This window comes from Trachinotus anak, unplaced genomic scaffold (assembly GCF_046630095.1).
Source record: "Trachinotus anak isolate AG129_WGS33_773 ecotype Australia unplaced genomic scaffold, CSIRO_AGI_Tana_v1 ptg000021l, whole genome shotgun sequence".
NCBI lineage: Eukaryota > Metazoa > Chordata > Actinopteri > Carangiformes > Carangidae > Trachinotus > Trachinotus anak.
The window spans coordinates 27,466,931-27,490,141 of record NW_027273872.1 but is presented as its reverse complement, the minus strand read 5'-3'; the positions used below and the strand labels follow the sequence as shown (position 1 = coordinate 27,490,141).

At 41.3% G+C, this 23,211-nt stretch overlaps 1 protein-coding gene across 3 annotated transcripts in view; it reads right to left on the bottom strand.

Moving 5' to 3' along the window:
- The window catches only part of LOC139606195 (uncharacterized), a 254,968-nt gene that overhangs the window by 225,176 nt on the left and 6,581 nt on the right, over window positions 1–23,211 (bottom strand). Inside the window, exons 4-5 of one of the 3 annotated variants that reach the window (XR_011684566.1) lie at window positions 18,873–19,036; window positions 15,153–16,494 (exon numbers count right to left, since the gene is read on the bottom strand). Coding sequence is in view for 1 of the 3 variants with exons in the window: in XM_071458235.1 (XP_071314336.1) it covers window positions 16,485–16,494; window positions 18,873–19,036 (174 nt within the window). In the remaining 2 variants the exon portion in view is untranslated. Of the gene's footprint in view, window positions 1–14,713; window positions 16,495–18,293; window positions 19,037–23,211 lie in introns of those variants that run through there. The other 2 variants (XM_071458235.1, XR_011684568.1) reach the window with 2 other exon arrangements.

Below are 23,211 nucleotides of genomic sequence, written 5' to 3'. Positions count from 1 at the left end.
TTACCTGCAGGCTACTGTGAAGAAGATATGAACATGCTTAATAATCATGTTGTCGTATTCATTGATATATTGATATATTGATCTAGCATGTATACATGTATGGGATAATGTGTATTCTTGAAAGTTTTTCTAATATTTGCATGAAGTCATGCATGAATTTTATGATAATGAATGTACAATCACTGTCATTTTACCCACAATGTGGTAAAACCCACATTTTGTGCGAAGAATAAATATATCATGATCATGCTTAATAAATCATAATTCATAATGATATGCTTCCCTAAGTTAATGCTTGAATTTATGTGCTGTTCATGCACGAGGTCATGAATGAAAGACTTTGACCTTATGGTATTTCTGATAATTCATGATATTAATGCATGAAGTAAAACATTAACTTGTGCATGAATTCATGATAATTCATGTACTCTTACCATAAAGTGTTACCAATGAAAGATAAGTAACCTTAATTCAAAGTTGCTACATGTCACTCAGGGCTCCACCCTTTTTACAGATTTCACACAGAATGATCACATCTGACAGTCTGTGTGTTAATCAACTGACCTCACTTTATTCACAGTATTTATGAATGAATAAATGGATCTACTGACAGGGTGGAATGGTGGTGCAGTGGTTAGCAGTGGTTACCCCGGGCCTGGGGCCTTTCTCTGTGGAGTTTGCATGTTCTTCCCGTGTCCCTCTGGGTGCTTCTCCCACAGTCCAGAGACATGCACATTAGATTAATTGGTGACTCTACATTGCCTGTAGGTGTGAATGTACCATGTATGGCATATGGGGACATCACCGTGCCACCCCCTGCACCTGCCTTTACTGGCATATTGACCCTGAAGTGTTGTCCCTCCTCTGTAGCCACAGCCAGTAGCTTTCTAGGCTTCCTCTCCTAGCCCCTTTATGGTTTTCTATAGGTTTGACCTTGTCATTTCGGCACCTTTGAGCAATTGGATTACTGATTTTCCCCTGAATCCTTGGCAGCCCACCTCTAAGGGATACACACTGGCCTTCCAACCCACGTCTTGGTACTCTGCTGCCAGCTCAGTGTGCCAGTCATTTTCTTTAGTGGGCTGTTGACATGCCCTCTTTCCATGGGCTGGTGAGCTCTACGATCAGGACCCTCTTCTCCGTTGCTGTGACTTCTCTTGGGAAGAACAGCTGCCTTTTCAGGTCCACGAACATGTGGCACTCTTTTCCTGGGCTGAGCATGTGGTCTCCCTTCTGCGCTGCTGCTTGTGTGGTGCTGCCTGGCTTGATGAATGCTGAGATGTTAGGCTTTGCTGTTTCTTTTCTACTGTTTGCTGCAACCCTAAATCTCTCCAGGACCTGGGCCAGTTTCATGAGGACATTGCCATGGTGCCACCTGAGGCATCCCTGGGTCAGTGCCACCTTGCATCCTGATAAGATGTGCTGGACACTTGCTTTGGTGCTGCCACACAGTAGGCAGCCTACCTCACTCCCAAACCACTGCATTAGGTTCTGGGTGCCTGGGAGAATATCATAGGCCATCCTTATCAGGAAGCTGAGCCTGGCTGTAGCGTCCTCCAGATGTCCGACCAGCTGACGCGCCTGTGTATGGTGGCATGCCATTGGGCCCAGGCTCCCTGGCTGCCTTGTGACACTGCCCTTACATGGAAGCACCCCTGCTCTACTCTGGTAACTTCATCTACCACCATGGTCTTCTGTGGTTTCTTGGTGGCTTTGGACAGCTGTAGTGTTCCAACAGTCCTGCTGACATATGTGTTACTTGCTAAAAACATAAATTACCAACTTTTCTACATTACACTGTTGATGTTTTCTATTTTACATGAACATAATTTCTAGGAGGCTGAAATAGGAAGCTCCCTGGTTTACTCTGTGAATGAATGTTGCCCTGGATGAAAAGCTACAAAAGCTTAGCGTAGAATCTAACAAGTGTGAAGTGTCACTGAGGTAGAATAAAGGCCTGTTTACTCTTGAGGGGAAAGGTCGCCGCAATCAACAAAAGAAACAAGAAACTAATCGATAGATAATAAATAAAGATAAATAAATGACTGAGCAAAATAATAATAGTAATAAAGTAATAAACACTCCTGAAACGTTCTCAGGAGAGTGGTTTTTTGTTTCCCTCTTGAATTTTAGTTAGTTTACTCCCCATGCAGAGATTTCCCAGCTGTGATGTTACCCATGCTAGAATGTAATTTGGGCTAACTGAGTGATTCTACAGCAGGCCGGTCAGTGAAGACATGATATATTTCTCTGCTGTAGCTCTGCTGTGTTAGGATGACAAAAAGGCTGTAATAAAACGACCCATAGGTGATTTGTTGCTACCCTCAGGAGCAGCAGACTTGTCTTTTTATACCAGACTTGTCTTTTTAACATGACGACAGGTTGTCATACTCAAAATAAGTTGTTCCGTCCTTTGTCATCATGGTTACACTAATAAACACATAGTAAAGGTTGTGGCAACCTCAGTGGCTGAAAAATGAAGACAACACTGAAGTGCAAAAATCTGCATTTCCTTGATGGCCACTTGAAGCTGGCGAGTCAATCCCCATAGACTCCCATGTTAAAATGTTCAACTTTACAACACAAATAAACATGTTTACAGCCTGGTGCAACAAACGCTTTTGCTCTCTATAGCAAATTTCCTGCTTCATGACCCCTGTGCATGTGATTAATTTTTTTTTTTTTTTAAGTTATTTTTTTGGCCTTTTATTGCCTTTATTGGATAGTTCAGTGAGAGAGTGACAGGAAAGTCAGGGAGAGAGAGGGGATGACATGCAGCAAAGGGCCACGGGTCGGATTCGGACCCAGGGCCGCTGCCTTAATGGTATGCGCTCTACCAGGTGAGCCACCGAGGCGCCCCCAGGTGATGAATTTTTAATATATATTTTTATATAACTCATGCATTCAAATTTTACTGAGGCTTAAAGTTCTGCATAATTGAGGGCGTGCCACTTTGAGTGACAAGTGAGTGAGCGTATGCATGCCACAAAGCGACATGCACTGCAGTCTCAGCTCCATACATGCTCCACCTCTTTGACCATTTTTGGATTAGCTGTGAGTTAAGAGGAGTCAGGCACTGGCAACATGGCAAAAGTGGAGTTTGTGTGAGTGGGTGTTTAGCTACCTAGGGAGGGACCTCAAGACTGTGATCCTGTTCAGACCTGGTATTAACATCTGTCCTCAGTGATCCAATCACAAGTGGACAGCTAGTACAGGTGTGAACGCACCCAGGGTGCATTCAGGATGCATTTGAGATCTGATCCCTCAGACCACATTCGGAGGTGGTCTGGACCACATGGGGCCACATTCTTTTAGCAGTGTGAACGCAAATGTGTCCTGGCCACACTGAAGGACAGCCTCCTCAATTGATGTCCCCTGCCACAGTCTAATTAGTCCCATCACAGTTTCATAATGAAATGAAAATGTTTTGCTATTTCTAATGGATAAACCCTTATTTCACTGTAAAGCGGTGCGCAGCACGCTGATTCACTCAACCCCTCATTCACAAGCAAGGAGCACATCATCAACAGGGTACATTTGAATACGAGAGCGAAAGAGGAGAAGAGGATTAGGTTGGTATTTATGGGATTGCCAGAAAAGGTGGGTTGAAGTGTGGTCCTGCTCCTGAAATTTCGCTAGATAGCTTCAATTCACTAGCAAGGCCCACACCGAAGATCACAGGTTAATACCAGGTATGAACGGGGCCTGTGTGGCTGATAAGTGGTGTCATAGACCACCCCCTCTATGTAGTGAGGGTCCCTCCAGTTTGATGTAGATGGCATCTTTCACTCCTCTTTCAAACCATCTTCCCTGGCCAAAATGTGCACAATGCTGTCCTCGAATGAGTGTCCCCTGTCCCTTAGATGTAGGTGGAGTGCTGGGTCCTGACCTGAGGAAAGACTCTTGTGCTGTTTTGTGAAGAAGTTTTTTTTTTCTTTCCCCAAAGTCTGTGCATTCCTTACTGTGTTTAACTATGTACCAATTTCTGTGTCACTGTGCTACATGGCTCTAAGTGCACAGGGATGTGGGATAGAATTTTAGCATACATTGTAGTAACAATGAGATAATCTTATACTTGATGTAATTCGTCTGTAGCCTTAGTTATGTACTATTATAGTGATCAAAGGATGACCTGGTGAACCCTACAGTTATGGCCCCACTGTAAATAACTTCCTGGGCATAGGGAAGATGGCAGGATGATATCTTGATCCCCACAGGATATTACACCCAATTGTAAATTCCTGGGATAGGTCACGACCTGCTTTTATTGTGCCCCAATTGTTTACTTCCACCATCTGTACAGGAATGTCTGTGAAGCTTCAAACATAGGGGCCAGAGGTATAGCAGAAAGTATAAAATGGGGTGAAGCCTTCAGTCAGTGGCGCACAATTCTGAACTGCTTACTGCCGTGTGGTTCTGTGTGTTGCTTCCTCTCTATAGAGAATAAACATTTTGGTGGATGCTACCCTTTCAGTCTTGTTTTTTGACTCTTTACAGGCAGACAAGAAATTTCCGTAACAGATGCAATGATGGTCTGATTTTTGTTCTTTTCGTCTCTGTCTATTCACTGAGGTTATCAGCTGCCTTTGCCCGTGCTAAGGCACTGTCTTCCAACCTCACCATCCAGGAAAGGAAGGAAGTAGAATCACTTAAGACAGAACATCACATCTTGCCTGGCGCTAAAGGAAGTGCTAAACACAGTGTATTAGTTGACCACCACCTGTGAGACACTGCGGTGAGGTCCTACCATAGTGGTTCGCAAGTGACTTTTGCCCTAGGCAATTTTTTTCTAATCTATTAGATGCTGGGCCAGAGCCTAATTAAAGGCTAATTTATGAAATTGATTCATAAGACTGCAACTAGAATTTGTTTTGTTACTGTTCACATGTGTTGCTGTGGCCCACAGTCACACATTATTCATATGATAGATTTACTGGACTGGTGTTATTTCATATGTTACATCATATGTTCGCTATTTCTGTCAAGCAAGCAATAGAACCTTTGGAATTTCCTGTCATAAGTGCACTTCTGCAAAAAAAAAAAAAAAAAAAAAAAAAAAAAAAACTTTCTCATGCTTTTATTTTGCTAAAAAGGAAGTGATTCTTTGATTCTGCGGGTAACTGTTGCTGCCATGAGAAAGATCTGTTTTACTGACACCAGTGCATCCATCGGTCTGATGCGTGTCTGTCATCCACTCTCAACATGGTTAATAAGCCTTCTTCAGGTGGGGGTAGATTCTCTATTTGGACATTATAGCCAAATGTGGGACTGTCAGTTTCATATTATCAGAATAATCTGGCAGGCCCGATGTTACTGCTGGCAGGCCAGTTTTGGCCTCTTCACATTAAAACTAACCAGGATTTTGCCAACAATGTTAGAGGACAGGACCATGGGACCCTGCAAAATCACTTCACTCGCTGCATGCATTCCCAAACTGGAAGCAGAAAGACTGGAAGGAAATGACTGCTACAGGACAGTCAGTTGAGCCCTGCTTGTCCTCTCCCTGACTACCACCCATTTCTAATGTAATGAAGGTTTCTACAGACAGATGCACGGCTATGCCATGGGCTCACAGGTGTCTCTGATGGTGGCTAATCTCTGTATGGAAGAAGTGGAGAGCAGAGCCCTGATCTCCTTCACAGGAGTGGCCCTCAGTCACTAGAATAGGTATTTGGATGACACCTGGGTCAAAATCAAACACAGGGACTGGAAGCTTTCACAGAATATATCAACACGGTGGTGAGCATCATCAAGTTCACTCAGAGGGATGTCAGAGGAAATAGTCTGGCCTTCTTGGCTGTGCACAATGAAGATGACAGAAGCTGCAACACCGAAGTATACAGAAAACCCCCACACACAGATCAATGTTTACTCTTTGATTTTCACCACCCACTGGAGTACAAGCTGGGGGGTAGGGTGGGGGTGTCAGAAACCTACATTATCAGGCATCAGGGCTCAGAACATACACACAAGGAAAGAATGAGCATAAACACATCAGGGAAACACTTAAAATATGTGCCTACCCAAACTGAGCCTTTGTCAAAATCATCTCAATTCAATTCAGTAGGTTAATTGGTCATGGAATGTCAGGTGAACAATATCGTCAAAGCTACAAGGATAACACAATTCAGTAACACCAAGAGAAAAAAAGTAAAGAAGAATTCATTAAGTAAAATAAAATAAATTAATAGATAACAAGAACACTGCATAAAACAGTAAAAATTTTTCTTGTTGCACGTGTGTGTTTGTGTGAGTGCTGACCTGTGTGTGTATGTGTTCCATATGTACAATAGACTATATCACAATAGTCATATTATAATATTTGTCACAATCAGGGATGTCGTTTTAATTGCGTCCCTCAGTTTGCTACATGCAGTCAGTTTGCTGCAGATCCCTCTGCTAATTGAATCTGTTGCTTTTCACTGTCATCAAGCTCCATGAAATTTGTGATTAACAAATCAAATTTCTGAAAATGCTCCACTCTTATATTTGGCACATTTTAAGAGGAAGTGTATCTCTGTCTCTACCTCGGCTGTTGTTCAGGGACCACAGACTCTTTCCTCTGTTGGTAGCCAGGACTTCTCGGTTACCCTTTCTTTATGGTTAGATTGTGTCACTGAGTCTGTATTTGGTCTGGATAATATATATTCATAGTATAGCAATTAAGTTTATAATGAGTTTTAGTCTGATTCGTCCATTGTCCCAGAAAAGTTTTTTGTTAAGTTAATCATTTGCTTTACTCTGATTAGTGGCTGGAACGCAGTGCTGGTTTGAGGTTGAACGCTGCCAGAAGGGACTCTTTCTGGGGTTCAGTTCTGGGGTTTGTCGTGCTTTTTAGTGTGTTTTTTGCTGGGGCACCTTGGTGGCTCACCTGGAAGAGTACATATCCCCTCTCTCTCTCCGACTTTCCTGTCTCTCTCACTGTGGCCATCCGATTAAAGGCAAAAAATAAATAAATAAATAAAAAAATGCTCTAAATGCTTTTTGTTTTGATGAGTTGCCTGCCAGACGAAAGTTACTTGAGCCACTGATTTTGAACCTCAGGTCATTAGAATTTAGGTTGTGATCTTGATGGTGAATCCTTTTGAATTGATATTTGGTTTCCTGAGATATGGACTTCCTTTGGAAGACCATGATTTTAGATTTGTTAAAATCTTGTTTGGTGTGTCTGTGACAGCAACACTGGACCTTCAGCATAGAGCAGGAATTTAACTGACTTAAGAACAAGACTGAACAACTGAAGCGGGGCCGGTCTCAGCTCAACTGCTTTGCAAGATCTTATTTTATTTTTTTATTCTTTCATTGTAATTAGGTCATAATAGTGGTTCTGATTAGTTTAATATAATAATAATATCCAGACAACAATAGGTGTAAGTCATTATTTGTTATGATTTGACGTTATCAAGCTTTAATTATAACTTTTACACATTTAAAAACATATATTAGTCATATGGTTCATGCTGTCTGTTGTGAGATTTTGTTCACTAACAGTTTTTAATAACTGAACATAGTTCATAATTTCCAATTTTTGTTGTGAAAATCAAGATTTCAGTTTTTAATGTACCAAAGTCCTATCATGCTCTTCCTGCACAGATATTTATTCAAACATTTCAATTTGTTTCCATGGAGTGCAGTATTTTCATATTGGACCTTTCAGTGTCCTCACTTGTAATTTGATGTTAATGGCTCTCAGTCTCAGTGGCTGGTTGAAAGGAGGATGACTGGTAGCACCATCAGTAATAGTTGAACAGATCTCATTAAGCTCATTGCTGTTGGCCTTAAAAGACACAGACTCATTTCATATTTGTAACAGAGTGAAAGATGCAGCTGTCAATAGTGTCAGAACATTAGCACAAGGTAAAAGAAAAAAAACATGGAGAGGAGATAAACTTGGAAACAACTGCTGGTGTATTATGGGATTGAATAACTGTAACTCAGTGAATTAATCTGTCTTTGACATGATTTGATTAATGTTTGTCTCTCTGAAGCCCAGTTTACAACCAAAGACACTCAGTCTGATCTTGTCTGTGTGGTTTCAGTCAGTGCAGCAGTCTGCTCTGACTAACTGAAACAAGGCCTCTTCTCTGTCACACACTCATTACTCCATCTTGCTGCACTTCAAGTCTGTTTTTGCACTGCTGCTATGAGGAGAGTCTGTCAGTCCAGCACATTTGTCCAGAATCAAGTATCCTCACACCCACTGAGCAGATTACTGTGGAATTTATTTGGATATTTTAAAGGATATGTCTGGCAGGGTTCTGTGTGTTTCTTATAGTCCACAAATCTTGTATAGACCCAAACCAGCTGCTAACTGGGTGACATTTTCCTTCATTACCATAAACACACACAATGTAGGACATCTACAGTATGAATCAATCCCCCATACACTATCCTGCAGCCAGAAATACTACTAGAACACAAAATGTCACAGGACAAAGTAAATTTTCTTCAACATGAGTAACAGTTTTATTACAGTTTCATGAAATTACTCAGCCTTTGTTAAAAACAAACGTGGCTCTGGACATAAAGTTGGTCATCCCCTAACTGGAAGGTCAGCGGTTCAATTCCCAGCTCCTACAGTCTGCATTTTGAAGTGTCCTTAGGCAAGATACTGAACCTCAAGTTGCTCCTGATATATTGTGGTATGTAAATGTGTGTTTAAAGTAGAAAAGTGCTATATGTGTAAGGAAAAGTGCTGTGTGAGTGGATGACAAGACTAGACAAGCACTACATAGGTGCAGTCCGTGTACCATTTGTTTTGGTTTGGCTTTTGACAAGGTTATTTTTAAAATGCCAGCCAATCATGTAGCAGTGCATTGCTTACAGTCATGCATACACAGGTTGGGAGCTTCAGGTAATGTTCACATCAAAAATATGATCTTTGACCATGGCAAGATATTCACACATCACAGTCTCGAGAGTTATTCAGAACGATATCAAAAACAAACAAAAAAACAAACAAAAAAACCATCCAGTGAGCGGCAGTTCTGTGGAGGAAAAAAAACTCGTTGATGAGAGGGGTTGGAGGTGAGTCAGAGGTTCCACTAACTTTGATGACCACACTTCATAATGTGGTGAACAACATGTCCAACCTTGAGGCTGATGAGCTACAAGAGAAGGAGACCACGTCAGGTTCCATTTCCTGTCAGTGAAGATCAGAAATCTGAGGCTGCAGTGGGCACAAGTTCATCAGCACAGGACAGTTGAAGATGCTGGAGTCTGGTAGGATGAATCTGGATTTCTGCTGAGGCATGAATCCATGAAGCCAACCTGCCTTGGTGATCTGATGGTGTAGAAAATGTTTTCGTGGCACACTTTGGGCCCCTTCGGTACCAATCAATCACAGCTTGAATGCCACAGTCTCTCTGAGTATTGTTGCTGACCATGTGCATCCCTTTATGGTTACAATTTACTGTAATTGCTACTTCCAGCAGGATAATGCTCCATGTCTCAAAGCAAAAGTCATGTAAAACTGGTTTCATCAACAAAGTTTATGACAGTAACCACTCACAGAATATTGTCCCACTAATAGCAAAACCTTGTTATAAAGACAGTGAAAAGAGCACCCCTCCTCCTAAACCGGAGCAAGCCTTTGGCCATTTTGTCTCGTTATACTTGTGTCTTTGTATGTCATTTGTATTGATTTTGCATCTACTTGCAGCTGTTCTGTGTCTCTTATTTGTCTTTTTGTGTCTATTTGTAGTGGGTTCATTGACTTTCCAACAACAAATATTAATAGTCACTTCATACAGTAGCTCTGGCCCCGGGGCCTCCTGAATCCTTGTGCCAACACCTCTAACACTTACAGGTTCCATGGTACCAAACCTGACAACCACACTATGAAGACAAGACTACAGGAAGCTGCACCGCACTCAGCTGTTGTTGTTACCATGAACTACTTCCTCCCCTAAAGCCACAGAAATGTGAGTTTACATTTCTATTTGTGCATCGATGAAACACACGAGACGCAGCGTGTTAATTAGTGAGCCTGTGAGGTGTTACTTGATGTATTTTTGAACTTTGGACAGAGTCAGGTGTTAGCCTCGCTGCTTCCATCTGCTTCCAGTGTTATTCCAAGCTAAGCTAACAGCGTCCTAACTCCAGCTCTGTACCAAACACAGAGACGTGAGATCAATATCAACTTTTTCATCTCACTCTTACAAAAATTTAAATAAGCATGTTACTCAAAATGTTCTCTAAAGGGAATAAGATGTTATTGTATACAAACGTAACAGTGATGTGCAAGAGAAGAGCACTTTCTGATTTACTTACTGTGCTCCTGAGTTTTTAAGAGTATTTAAAAACTCTACAGGTTAAGTAAAGAGGACCTAATGACAAGAGCAGCTGTATTCAAAGTGTCTGGAGGAGGGCTGGGTATGGGAAAGAACCCCCCCCCCAAGCCAAACTCATCGATGTTAATGACTTAGCAGCAGCAGGCCATTTACAGCACAGTCACCTGCTCTCTCAACAGTGGAAACTCTGTCTTTATCTAATCTCTCTGCGTGTGTGTTTGTGTGTGACTTTGCTTTTCCACTTGTGCAAACAAAGAGAAAGAAGCAGAAATTTCAACCAAGCAAACAAAAGTGAGAGCGATGGACCGATCGTAAACAGAGAGAGAGTTTGATGGATAAACAGTGAAACATAGAGCAGAAACTGTTGAAGAAGGCTGAAGATGGGGACAGGCATGACAGCAACTGAAGACTCAATTGATTGACAGATAAAATGAGAGTAATCTATCTGTGTTCCTCATCCAGCAGTGTCTCCCTGCTAATGACAGCTTGATAGAAGAAGACGATAGCAGAATGATGGGGAATGAATAACCTGCACTGCAGAGGAAGGGAGAAACTGAGGCACTGAGTGTTTGGGAGTTGAAGAAGGAACGAGTTGTGGTGTGTGTTCTCATTAACAGGTAGATAGGGAAGAGGTGACAGGTGTGACAACTGGACACCAGGTTTTTCAGGCTGACAGACAATGGCAAACACACACAAACACACACATACACATATCAGGTTTCTGTCCAGGCCAATTTGTGATGGCTAATGCTGCCATGCACTGGCCAGGTATCTTTTGGGAAATGGATGGGGTTGGGGAAGCCGTCAAGTGTGAGGAATATTTCATTTGTCTGATTATTTCAGGCAGATCTGGGTCAGTTACACAGCAGATAGACAGAGCAGACAGGGAGGATTTCCAGCCAAGGGCACGTTGTGCTGGAAGTAACACAAGCTACTTGACTGGGTCTTGGTTGCAGTTAGATTCTTATTTTTTCATTTCTCAGCTTTTTCTTACTACTACTGATTCTCGCAAAAGGTGACACTCATAAGAAATTTTGCCAAATTTGAACTTGACAAGTTCAGCTCAGAAGTCCAGACTCCTGAGGACGGGAGGACTATTGGCAAGTGGAACAGCAGTGTTCTTCCTAATGTCAGCAGCTCAGCTGGGCACAGGGTACACTTCAACACAGCTATACCTGACTGGACTGAGACAAAATAATCTCAGATATCTTATATAACCTTAAAGATACTTAAAGATACTTTTTCAGGGGAAAAACAGAATTGACAGTGGGTGTAGTGAAAAATATCCTCCATATCTGGTCTGCAATGTATATATATATATATATATATGTGTGTGTGTGTGTGTGTGTGTGTGTGTGTGTATATTTCCTCTAGCTACAGCTCCTTATTATTTACTAAGTTCTGCCCACTTTTAAGTGATCTAAATAAAGCTGAAGGGTTTGGTTTACATCCCTGCTGTGATTAAATGACTCCCACATATTTTGTTTCCCTGGAAGCTATGTCACATTACATGTCATACAAGATACAGATGCTCTAACTTCAATTTCACTGTCACTTTAAAGACACATTAGTGCAACAGCGTTGTAATGTGAGTAAAGTGATGTGATACTCAACATGTGATTTATTATACATTATACAACTGATTTCATGGCACACATTGAGATATTGAATAATATATATAAAAGATGTTGCTTCTCCAGCTGTATCAACTGTGGAAGAAACCAATCTCTTGTTTGTCTCCTGTTTTCCAGGTTCTTTCAGCAGCCAAAGACTGTTTGAGAATGATTTTAATGACTTCCCTGACTCCCCTTTTCACTTTACCACAAGCATTTATTTTAGAAAAATAAAGACTGAAAACTGGGCTGGACATAAATTACACAACTATAGGTAAGTCATTTGACATGATAAGGTTTTGATCATTACCTCTAAATTCTCAATGACAGCTTTAATGTAGAAATATATTTCTAAACGTTTCCATCATTTCCATTTACCATTACATTTGAATAAATTCCTTCTTCCATTCCGTAAAAGTGTGCTTTACCGGCTGATAAGGCTTAAAACAATATGCACTAGAGAGGCTGGTTTTCATTTATAGGAGCACGTATGTCTCTACAAACTAACTGGTTAATTAAACTCACAAAGATTTAATTAGGGGCAAATGGAAATAGCAACATACTAGATGAACAAAACAGTGCAGCATAAGGCCATAAAGGAAACATTAGAAGCAGCAGTCTTAGGTGGGTTGTGAGGAAACCTTAAAATTTACCAGCAGAGAAGGCCCACACAGGCATTTCCAGGACCAACCCATGGTAAAACATGGATATTGTAAAAAAAAGACATTTTATCTTGAACTTCATCTCAACCCCACTCCCTTGACATCACTCCTGCCCTAACACACCTCCACTGAAGTTGTTTTCAAGTCCTCACTAACAAGGCCTCCTCCTATTCAGTCATCTTCTCCATCACCACCACCACCACCATACTCCTTCCCGCTGCCTCCATTCCTTGGATGCCAACCTTCTGTCACAACCATCCAACCACCGACCCCTGAGTGACAGGGCCTTGGCCAAGAAGTCTCATATTAAATTTGTGTTTTTTTCATTTCATTAAAACTTCCTTTAAGGTTTGATTTTATGTGTTGCTCTACAGTACTATTCTACTCTTGTGTTAGTATTTGGTCTTTTTAAAAATAATTTTACGTATCTGTAAGTATCTATAATATTAATAAAAAGGCTTAAGTCATTAAAAAAGCTGTTGTTCATCAACAGACTTTTTTGAAAGTTCCTACAGCACCCAAACTCACCACAGCAGAGAAGTACAAAATGTGCCACAGCCTGTTCAGTCAGTAATCAACTCAGTTTCTTTATGTAACTACAAATTAGTATTCAAGGTGTTTGCAATCCTGAGGAAAGACTATTTGAAATGTTTTTTCCATTTGAACTCTGCAGCAAAACAAATACACCTCTCCTTTCAGTGCTCTTTCAGAAGCTCCGCCTCCCAATTTCATGGATGTGCATTGCCAAAGCAACAACACCATGGTGGAATCCAGAATGTCTTATTTGCTGTGGAAGTCTGATACCTGAAGCAAAATTAACCCTAAATAAAGCATCCACAAACATACAAAACAAAATGGAGTAAAAAATAGTGAGAGTAAGTTGTTTAGACTCTTTTTACAAAACTACAGTGATATAATAGAGGACAATAGATTTATAGCCTAGCTAATGTTACCTGGCGTAGCATTTCATGCCGTTCCTTCAGACCATGTTACAGGGCAAACAATGGAACAGCAAACTGTTGCTACAGTTGCTGCTGCTGCAAAGCTAACATGCAGAGAGGATGAGACAGTTTCCCATGTTTCCCAAGTCCCCTGGTAGTAAAGCTAACATCACACCAACAGCATATCTTGTCAAACTAGAAGGTAAGCCAAGTGTCTGTGGGCAAGTTATTTTAATTTACTAGACGCATGAATGTGACACCTGTACCTGCTTGCTGCACAACCAGATTGGGTTAGCTATCAAAATCATTAGCAAATGGGACAAAACAATACTGACTTGGATGCCACAGTAGATAGATAGATAGATACATAGATACCTTGGGGGAATTCAGATTGTCCATTAGCTCATTAATGTATACAGTTAATATTTAAGTCGGTGCCATGATCCACTCCCCTTGTCTGAGGTGTTGAACAGTCTGACAGCAGTGAGAACAAAGGATTTCCTGAACCTCTCAGTCCAGCAGTGCAGAGAGATGAGACGTTGGCTGCTGCTGTAGCTGCTTCTCTGGACTGATATGGAGAGGGTGGTTGGTATTGCCCAAGATGGCTGCATCTTACAGTGACTGTGTCTCTCCACAACAGTCCTGAGAGAGTCCAGACTCCTTCCAAGCACAGACCCAGCCTTTTTGACCAGCTTGTCCATTCCTTGTAATCTCCTACCTGCCCAGCCAGAACAGTCCCCTGTGGACCCTCAGAGTCATTAGGTTCTGTAAGTACGCTGTGGAACAATACAACAATGTGTTCACATAAAAAATGCACTTTGAATAGTTAAGTATTTTTAAAAGCAAGTACTCCAGTACATTAACTCAAGTAAACAATAGACTGAACAACTTTTACTTGTATTGGAGTAATATTTGACCAGGAGGATCTGTACTTTTACTCAAGTAATGGAACTGTGTACTTTGTCCTCTGGTCAAATCCCTGTACTCTCCTTCTTGCCCATTCCACAATCCAGGACGTGATGGAGGGATCCACAGGCATCCCCTCTAGGTTGTCTTTGAGAATGCGGGTCAGATGGTGTTACATGCACTTCAAAATCAAAGAATGTAATCTTCATGTAACTACCTGGCTCATCCAAGTAAGAATGGGCCCGGTGGAGCATGTAGAGAATGATATCATCCACTCCAATATGTTCCTTGTAATGTCTGATGTGAGGGCCACTGGTTTATGGTCATTTATCTTGGCCAGGCATCCTACTTTAGGTACCGGAACAAGACATGATGTTTTCCACAGGACCCTTCCTGTTATCAGACTTAAGTTGAACGTCCTCTAGAGATGCTCAGCCAAATGAGCTGCACAGTTCCCAAGCAGCCTTGGGCACATACAGTACCAACCATCCACCAGTGTGGAGGAAGTTGCAGCTGCAGTGTCAGGGTTGCAGCAGTGTGAAGGAGATGTTGTAGGAGAAGCTGCAGCTGAAACGGTGGGAGAACAGTTGAGATTGTGTCAAACCTGTTGTAAGACAGGTTGTTGCCTGGCTGTTCTTCTCTTTGTAGCCAGTGATGGTCCCTATCCCATCCCACATCCCTCTAGTGTTTTTTGTACTGCAGCTTCTTCTCTAGTTTTCTTTTATAGTCCTCCTTCACCTGCTTTAATCTCCTCTTCAGATCATTGTGCACACACCTACACTTCTCCCTGTCTCCAACCCTGAAGGCCTCCTTTTTCTGGTTGAGGAGGGTCTTGATGTCACTGGTAATCCAGGGTTTGTTGTTAGGAAAGCACTGTATAGTCCTTGTTGGTGTTACAGTGCCCATACAGAACTTAACTGTGAACTCAAAACAGCCCCTTAAAGACTCACTTGCCCCCAGGGTCCAGTTCCTGAATGAGCAGGTGGTTGCAGCCTGCCTCAGTACACAGGGTTTGTAGGAAGGATCAAGAAAGATTATGGTCTGATCTGCCAAGTGGTGGTAGAAGTGAAGCAGTGTAAGCCTCTTTCACGTTTGCATACAACAAATCAAGTGTATCATTTTCCTTTGTGGGACAGTCAACATACTGAGCAAAGCCAGACAGGCGAGAGGTGAGGGTGACATGGAACTTCCACACAATGGTCAGAAGTGTTGTCATTTGACTACACTCACGATATGCTCATTGGTTCTTCACAAGTGCCTCCGGCTTGTATCTCTATCTCCTAGCCTTTAGCTTAGCAGACTCTGTATCCTTGGGACCACACCTTCAGCTCGGTTTAACTCCATGTCTGGTACGCTGTAAAGCAAAGAGGTCCTCCCTCATGTACACTATTTTCTCCATTGTCAGATGAAACAACAATGCAGAATAAAGATGCCAAAAAAACCCACTACTTAATACTCTGCAAAAAAGTATTAGTTACAAGGATTTGCTGCAACTCTGGCTCGCTGCTGCTTATTTGTGTGATGCACTGGCAGCGGACCAACAAAACATCCATTAAGTGTTTTAAGATTTAACTAACCCCATCAGTGTCTTTACTGGCCCTTCCTGTGTGCCCATCATTCAGGGCCATTCCCAGAATGCCTTTCCTAGTCCGACTGTGCACTCTCCACCATTGGAATGTTTTACTTTACTTTCCATTAAAGTATGAAAATCAGCATGCAGAGACCTGAAAATTGAATGAATGAGTAGGGTAACAAACACAGTCAAAAACAGTGTCCGCCCTACAGTGTCACCAAGCAGTGCTGATAACTTATTGTGTATCTGAAGGTGTAGAGGGGTTCAAATTTCTGCAGGTTTTTGCTCAGTTAAAATTAACAGAAACCAACACCTATATGCATAACAAAAAAACAAACAAAAAAAAAAAACAAAACTATTTTACCAGTAAATGACCATCTAGGAGCTCAGGTGTCCACTCTGGCTCTCCCATGTTAGCTCTGTTTGATTCTCCCTCTCTTCGGTCTGGCATCAAATTGCATTACGACTGGCCCATTGTGTACGACTGCTCCAGGATATCAGTAGTGACTGCTGGCCATAATCACAATGTAATGTTTGAAAGAAACTGCATCTGAACAAGACATTATCAATATTTATGCCACTGCTAATTTCATAAGCTCCTTACTTTAAGGTCACATGGACACATTATGCAGAGACATGGACTATGATAAAACGATAAGTGAATCTCTAAGATCAGACCATACATTTGTCCTTCCTTTTGTATCTACGCTGCTAGTAACATATGGCCTGCACAAATATGACCCTCATCTATTTAGAGGTAACAAATAACCTTAAGATAGGGCATGTTGGACCTGTTTTGTTCAGTATTAAAATTGAATTGAAATGCTGGAAAAATATATATATATCTACAGTGGCTTCAGAAAATAATCAGACCACTCACTTTTTCCACATTTTGTTGTTTTGTAGATTTTATTCTTTTAATCTTTACATGGATACAATCTTTACACCTCACTGGAGATCTGCCACGTGCCAGCCTGCTTCAAATCCTCCACCATCATCCCTGTCCCCAAAAAACCAAGGCCCACAGGACTAAATGACTATAGACCCATTGCCCTGACCTCTGTGGTCATGAAATCATTTGAGCGTCTTGTCCTGTCCCATCTCAAATCCATCACTGACCCACTCCTGGACCCCCTGCAGTTCGCCTACAGAGCCAACAGGTCTGTAGATGACGCCGTCAACATGGCTCTCCACTTCATCCTCCAGCACCTGGACTCCTCAGGGACCTATGCCAGGATCCTGTTTGTGGACTTTAGCTCTGCCTTCAACACCATCATCCCGGCTCTGCTGCAGGACAAGCTCTCCCAGCTGAGCGTGCCTGACTCCACCTGCAGGTGGATCACCGACTTCCTGTCTGACAGGAGGCAGCACGTGAAGCTAGGAAAGCACGTGTCTGACTCCCAGACCATCAGCACTGGATCCCCGCAAGGCTGCGTTCTTTCTCCTCTGCTCTTCTCCCTGTACACCAACACCTGCACCTCCAGCCATCAGTCTGTCAAGCTCCTGAAGTTTGCAGACGACACCACTCTCATTGGACTCATCTCTGATGGCGATGAGTCTGCCTACAGGTGGGAGACTGAGCGTCTGGTGACCTGGTGCAGGCAGAACAACCTAGAGCTAAACGCTCTGAAGACAGTGGAAATGATAGTGGACTTCAGGAAGAGCCCAGCCCCACCCACCCCCATCTCCCTGTGTGACTCCCCCGTGGCTACCGTGGAGCATTTTCGATTCTTGGGAACCACCATCACACAGGATCTCAAATGGGAGCTAAACATCAGCTCCCTCATCAAAAAAGCTCAGCAGAGGATGTATTTCCTGAGGCAATTGAAGAAGTTCAACCTGCCAAGGACTATGATGGTGAACTTCTACACCTCCATCATTGAGTCCATCCTCACCTCCTCCATCACCATCTGGTACGCTGCTGCCACGGAGAGGGACAATAACAGACTGCAGCGTATCATCCACTCTGCTGAGAAGGTGATTGGCTGCAATCTTCCGTCCCTCCAGGACCTGTACACCTCAAGGACTCTGAGGCGTGCAGGGAAGATTGTAGCTGACTCCTCCCACCCTGGACACAAACTCTTTGAGACACTCCCCTCTGGCAGGAGGCTGCGGTCCTTCAGGACCAAAACCTCTCGCCACAAAAATAGCTTCTTCCCATCTGCTATTAGCCTCATCAACAAGGCTAGAGAGCCCCACTGTTGCTGATCAATTGCACCAATCACCAGAAAAAATTCCTTGTATGTGAAAGCATACTTGGCAATAAAACTGATTCTGATTCTGATTCTGATTCTGATTCTGATAAAATATGCATTGCAGTGTGCTCTTACTCTAAACTTCAAAAAGACAAATATTTACATTTTGCAAAGCACAGGGCTTCACACTCTTGATGGAAATCTAACAGATAAAGGACAGCTGTTTTGCTGCTGATTTTTTTTGCTTAGATTACAGATTGTCACTCAAAAACTAAAATTTCAAATTGGATTGATGTACCATACACCATGGGCTTGTAAACCTGTAAACTGTTGTGGGTACATGGAGAATAATTTAAGGCAAGTGAGATGCGCATATCAACAACTTCTGCAATCTAGAATATGACAACAAGACAGTAAGAAGACATTAAAGACATTATGGGATACTATGCCCTTGGTGTAATCATGGATTTAGATATTTAACAATCACATATCACTTTCTGATGTCCACATACTCTCGATTACCATGTATTGTATGTGTTATATTTACCTGCAGTATATTTACTGTGCCACTTCTTGTCTGAAAGGTTTGTGCATTTGTCTATACCTGCTCTTAAATGTCTCTATATCCAGTCTTATTTGGTCTGAGATACAGTAGTGCTATATGTAAATATCTTAAATATCTTTAAATACCTGTTACAGGGGGCGGTGTTTAGCTCAGTTGGTAGAGCACCCGCCCCATGTGTTGAGGCTATAGTCCTCACGGCAGGCGGACCGGGCTCGAATCCCGCGCCAGGCGACCCTCTCCTGTGTGTCGTTCCCCCTCTCTCTGACTCCCCGTTTCCTGTCTCTCTCGACTGCGATAAAGGCATGAAAAAGTCAAAAAAATAATATAAATAAAAAAGAATACCTGTTACAGAAGGATATTCGCCTGTTGCAACAGTCCACCTAACATCATTTAACGTTAAACGCTAGCTTCTCTAGTCACCTCTGGCTTGGTGAGATCTATTCAGGCACAGTGCTCTTCACATACATCATACCATTTTATGTCCCATTTTTTACCATTCTGTAAACCAGGGGAGGCTCCATTAATGGAAGTTCACTGCTGGCAGATGCAGTGACAGATAGAAATGAGCTAATGACCAAGACAATTAATAGCACGGATGAGAGCTGCCTCCCTCCTCCTCCGCCTCCTGCTACATTCTTTAAATATGAGTGTTTAATTAAGCAGCAATATTAATTAGGACTTTATGATATTAAGATGTGTGGGTGAAGATGGGGAGGAGGAGGAGCAGATCTGAGACTGGTTAGAGTAAATGAGTTTAAGATAAATGACATGAAAGAAGACGTGTACCGCACTCTGCACTTTGCTACTGTGTTTAATGGCTCCAAGACTGACGATGTGAGAGAGCTGGGGGATGATGATGAGGAAGATTTATTTTCCACCAAGGTAATACAGTGTTAATGACTATGCTGGAGAGTATTAGTGGATAGCAGTAGGTGGAGGGGATATGAGAAGTTAAATGGGTTCATGAGGTTCGGTGTGTGTCACCTGACTTCAAGGAACAAATCACTCAGTTGACATTTTCCTACGTAAACGGACTGAAATGGGCTTGTTCAGGACGAAGTGGGAGTTTGAGAAACGCTATGACCTGGTCCCTCAGATTTACTCCACTCCACTTTGTCAATATTTGCCTGAGTGTTAACATGGCTCAGAGTCTGGGTCATATCTTGTTTAATAAATGAAACAAGTGAGCCAAATGCTTTAGACTGTGTACTTTTTTAATTTGCAGCTGAAAGACTTTTCATTATTAAATTAAATGCTTTGTGTAAAAATATTCTAGTGCACTGAGTGATAAATTATGTGCGTTGTGAGTTGGATAATAGAGTACCCTATTTCAGCCCAGCACGTAATGATCCACCAACTTCAGTATGGACGAGTGAATAGCCCCGTATACAATCAACTTGGCAACAAATAGACACACTCTTTAATTGGATTATGTTGGCATTCAAACAGTAGAATGGTTTTAGAAGACTTGATTTAATCAGATTTCAGAATTTCTCATGAGGAATTCAACTTAATTGTCCTTGTAGCATCACTGTAGCAGCAGCTGATAACTATGTTTCATATGATTGAAGGAATTTCTCCACTGATTGATTTACTAATGGTAGCAGGTAGGTAGCAGGCTGTACTGACTGATTTTCCAAAAGAATCAAATTAAAGGAATGTGTCTATTTGATACCAGGTTGATTGTACACAGGGCTAAAATCCTCCATTCTATGCAAGTGAATTTGGAGGTCACTGTATTCATACCAGGGAGGTGGTTTGGTATTTCAGCTGGGGGTAAATGAAGTTGTCAATTTAGAAAATGACTGTTTTATCATCTATGGTAGAATAGATCTGACAGACACTAGAGCCACAAGCCATCTGGTTCTTGACTAGAGCCACATTTAGACTGTGCGACAACAACAACAACGGTGTGAGGGAGAAGCAACTTTGCTCAAACATTGGTACCCAGACCTAAATGGAAAAACAACACCTGGCACCAACAGTTCAAACAACTGTACCACATTTTGTTTTTCTCGTAGTTATGCATTCATCATTTACAGCATCTATGGCTGAGAATTGTTGCTCGTTCTTGCTCTCTGCACTAAACTGAATTTTATGATCTCAGTTGAGCTTTGTTGGGACAGTATGTTTGAGATTACAGAATGTCTTTGTATGAGATAAACAGCACTGAAAAATTGGATCTAGTTTGGATTTACTACAAGTATGAAAAATATATAAATAAAAAAATACCCTTAATTCTGATCTCAGAATGAGATCCATATATTTGTTTTAAAGATGTCTAAAGGAAAAAATGAACAAAAATTACAAATTATGACACAGAAGTTGTACCACAACCAAACCCAAATCCATATAGATATCCAAAATTTATATCCATATTAGTCTTCTCTTCATTTGAGGTTCTTTGAGTCTACATGAAAATGTATCTGACTAGTGACATCAGATAATAAAAATGGCAACACTCATTCTAGCTGTTGCTGAATAACCTACACCCCAGTCAGGGTGCTTGCTTAAAACTATGGGATAAACACAAAAAATCTTTCTAATCTCTCATCTACGCACAAATCACCTAATTTTAATTTAGAGTCCCTTAAAATGCTGATTCTAAAATCTCAGCATTACTTTTTGAGCTTAGAAAATGGGCTCCTAACCTTATATCCCAGGGTTGAACCACTTTATCATTAACATATATCTAGGCAGACTGAGTGTAAGCAATATTTAGGGCTTGAGTTTGCTCTGCCAAGGATTACATTTTCCAAAGTTTTTTGACCCGTTTGGATGACTCATTCTGTGCACATTTACTATTATGTTAAATGTTTGAAGGAGCATCCATTTTAAGAAATGGGGAGTTTAAAGCAAATCAAAGACTAAGCATGGGGGAAAGTTTGTCGGACATGATTCTGCTTCTGACTCACTGCTTCTGTTCAATGTTTTCACCACAATCTGTCCACTTTTCTCTACTTTATTAATAATGGAGGTAGCAAAGATTTATGTGAAGAAGGAAGGATGCTTGAATCTGGTAAAACCACATCTTAGATCACAGCATTATAATCCCTGAATTTGTGACCATTTAAACTCAAAGGTCTGATGGTTCAGATTTCTATTATGTTTAACACTCACGTAATATTAAAGAGCCTAAAACTGTTCCTGTTAAATCACATTATTCCATGAGATGACAACTTACTAAAAAAACACAGGAATGTGTGTGCATAATGCTCCCTGAAACTAAAAATGGATGAGAAATTTAATTATGAGGATTAGGTGAATTATGAGGTTTGTTGTGTGAACCTACACAAGAGCTGGGCATGTTTGCAGTTATAAAAGTAAACAGTGTGTATAATGTGGTTAATATGTTTATAATGGGAGTGGTTATGTACACGTCAGCTGTATGTGTGTGTTTGTGTCTGTGTGAGGGAGAGGGAGAATTTTCAAAAACCATTATTTACGCAGTCAAGTCAAACACTGCAACAAAGCAACACAAAATTCAGCCCAGCATGTTTCCTAAACAGAGCCCCCTCATTAATGGAGCACAGAAGATTTTTATAACACCACACAGAAACAAAACAGTCCAGTCAGTCATCATGCTGTAATAATTGCCATCAATTTTTGGTCTGCTTGTTATTACTCTGATCAGTATGCTGAGAGCATCAAAGAGTAATTTATCTTGTTCTGTCTGATGATGTAAACAGCCATCTTGGCTCAGCCCAGCAGTTTCTCTCTGAGGACACAAGGGTCAGGGCACAGAAACACACACAATGTAAAAAATCTCCTCAGTAGATCTCCAACTGTTTAATTGTGTTTTGTACAGTGCTTTCCATTGAGGCCTCACCTCAGCACTCAGGCTTACGCCCAGGATTAGCTTGCCTTGGTTTACCATCTTTACCATCAGCTGATGCATGATTTCTCCAGTTGAAAGATGCAGGTTAACACCCACAGGTGCAGCACAAGTTAACAAGACACCACAGCAGACCTTAAGATCAGGAGTCTGTCCTGCTGTTGCTGCTGGGAATGATATTTAAAGTAACCCATACAGAAATGTAATATATGAGATATAAGTCCCTATATCAAGAACGATGTTGCCTTATGTCATCTATCAGGAGATTCATTATTATTAAACATCCTCTGGATAGTTTATCACAATACCCATATTAAAATTTGTATATCTACATGTATAAAAACAATCTGTATGATGAATCTATATAAAGTATAACATGTTGTGACCATATATGTTAATGCTATATATTAAATTTATATATGTAAGTTATTAAAACACCTACATATGTTTTTCATATTAACTTCTCATTCATTTTAAACATCTCTATTCAATGTGTTTCATATGTGTTTTTATTTTACATGAACATATATTTCACACATGGAAATTGAATATATGTACAAATATTAGATTTGCATCCGGCCATAGATATACATAGATGTTTTTGTTTTGTTTTGTTTTGTTTTTTTTCT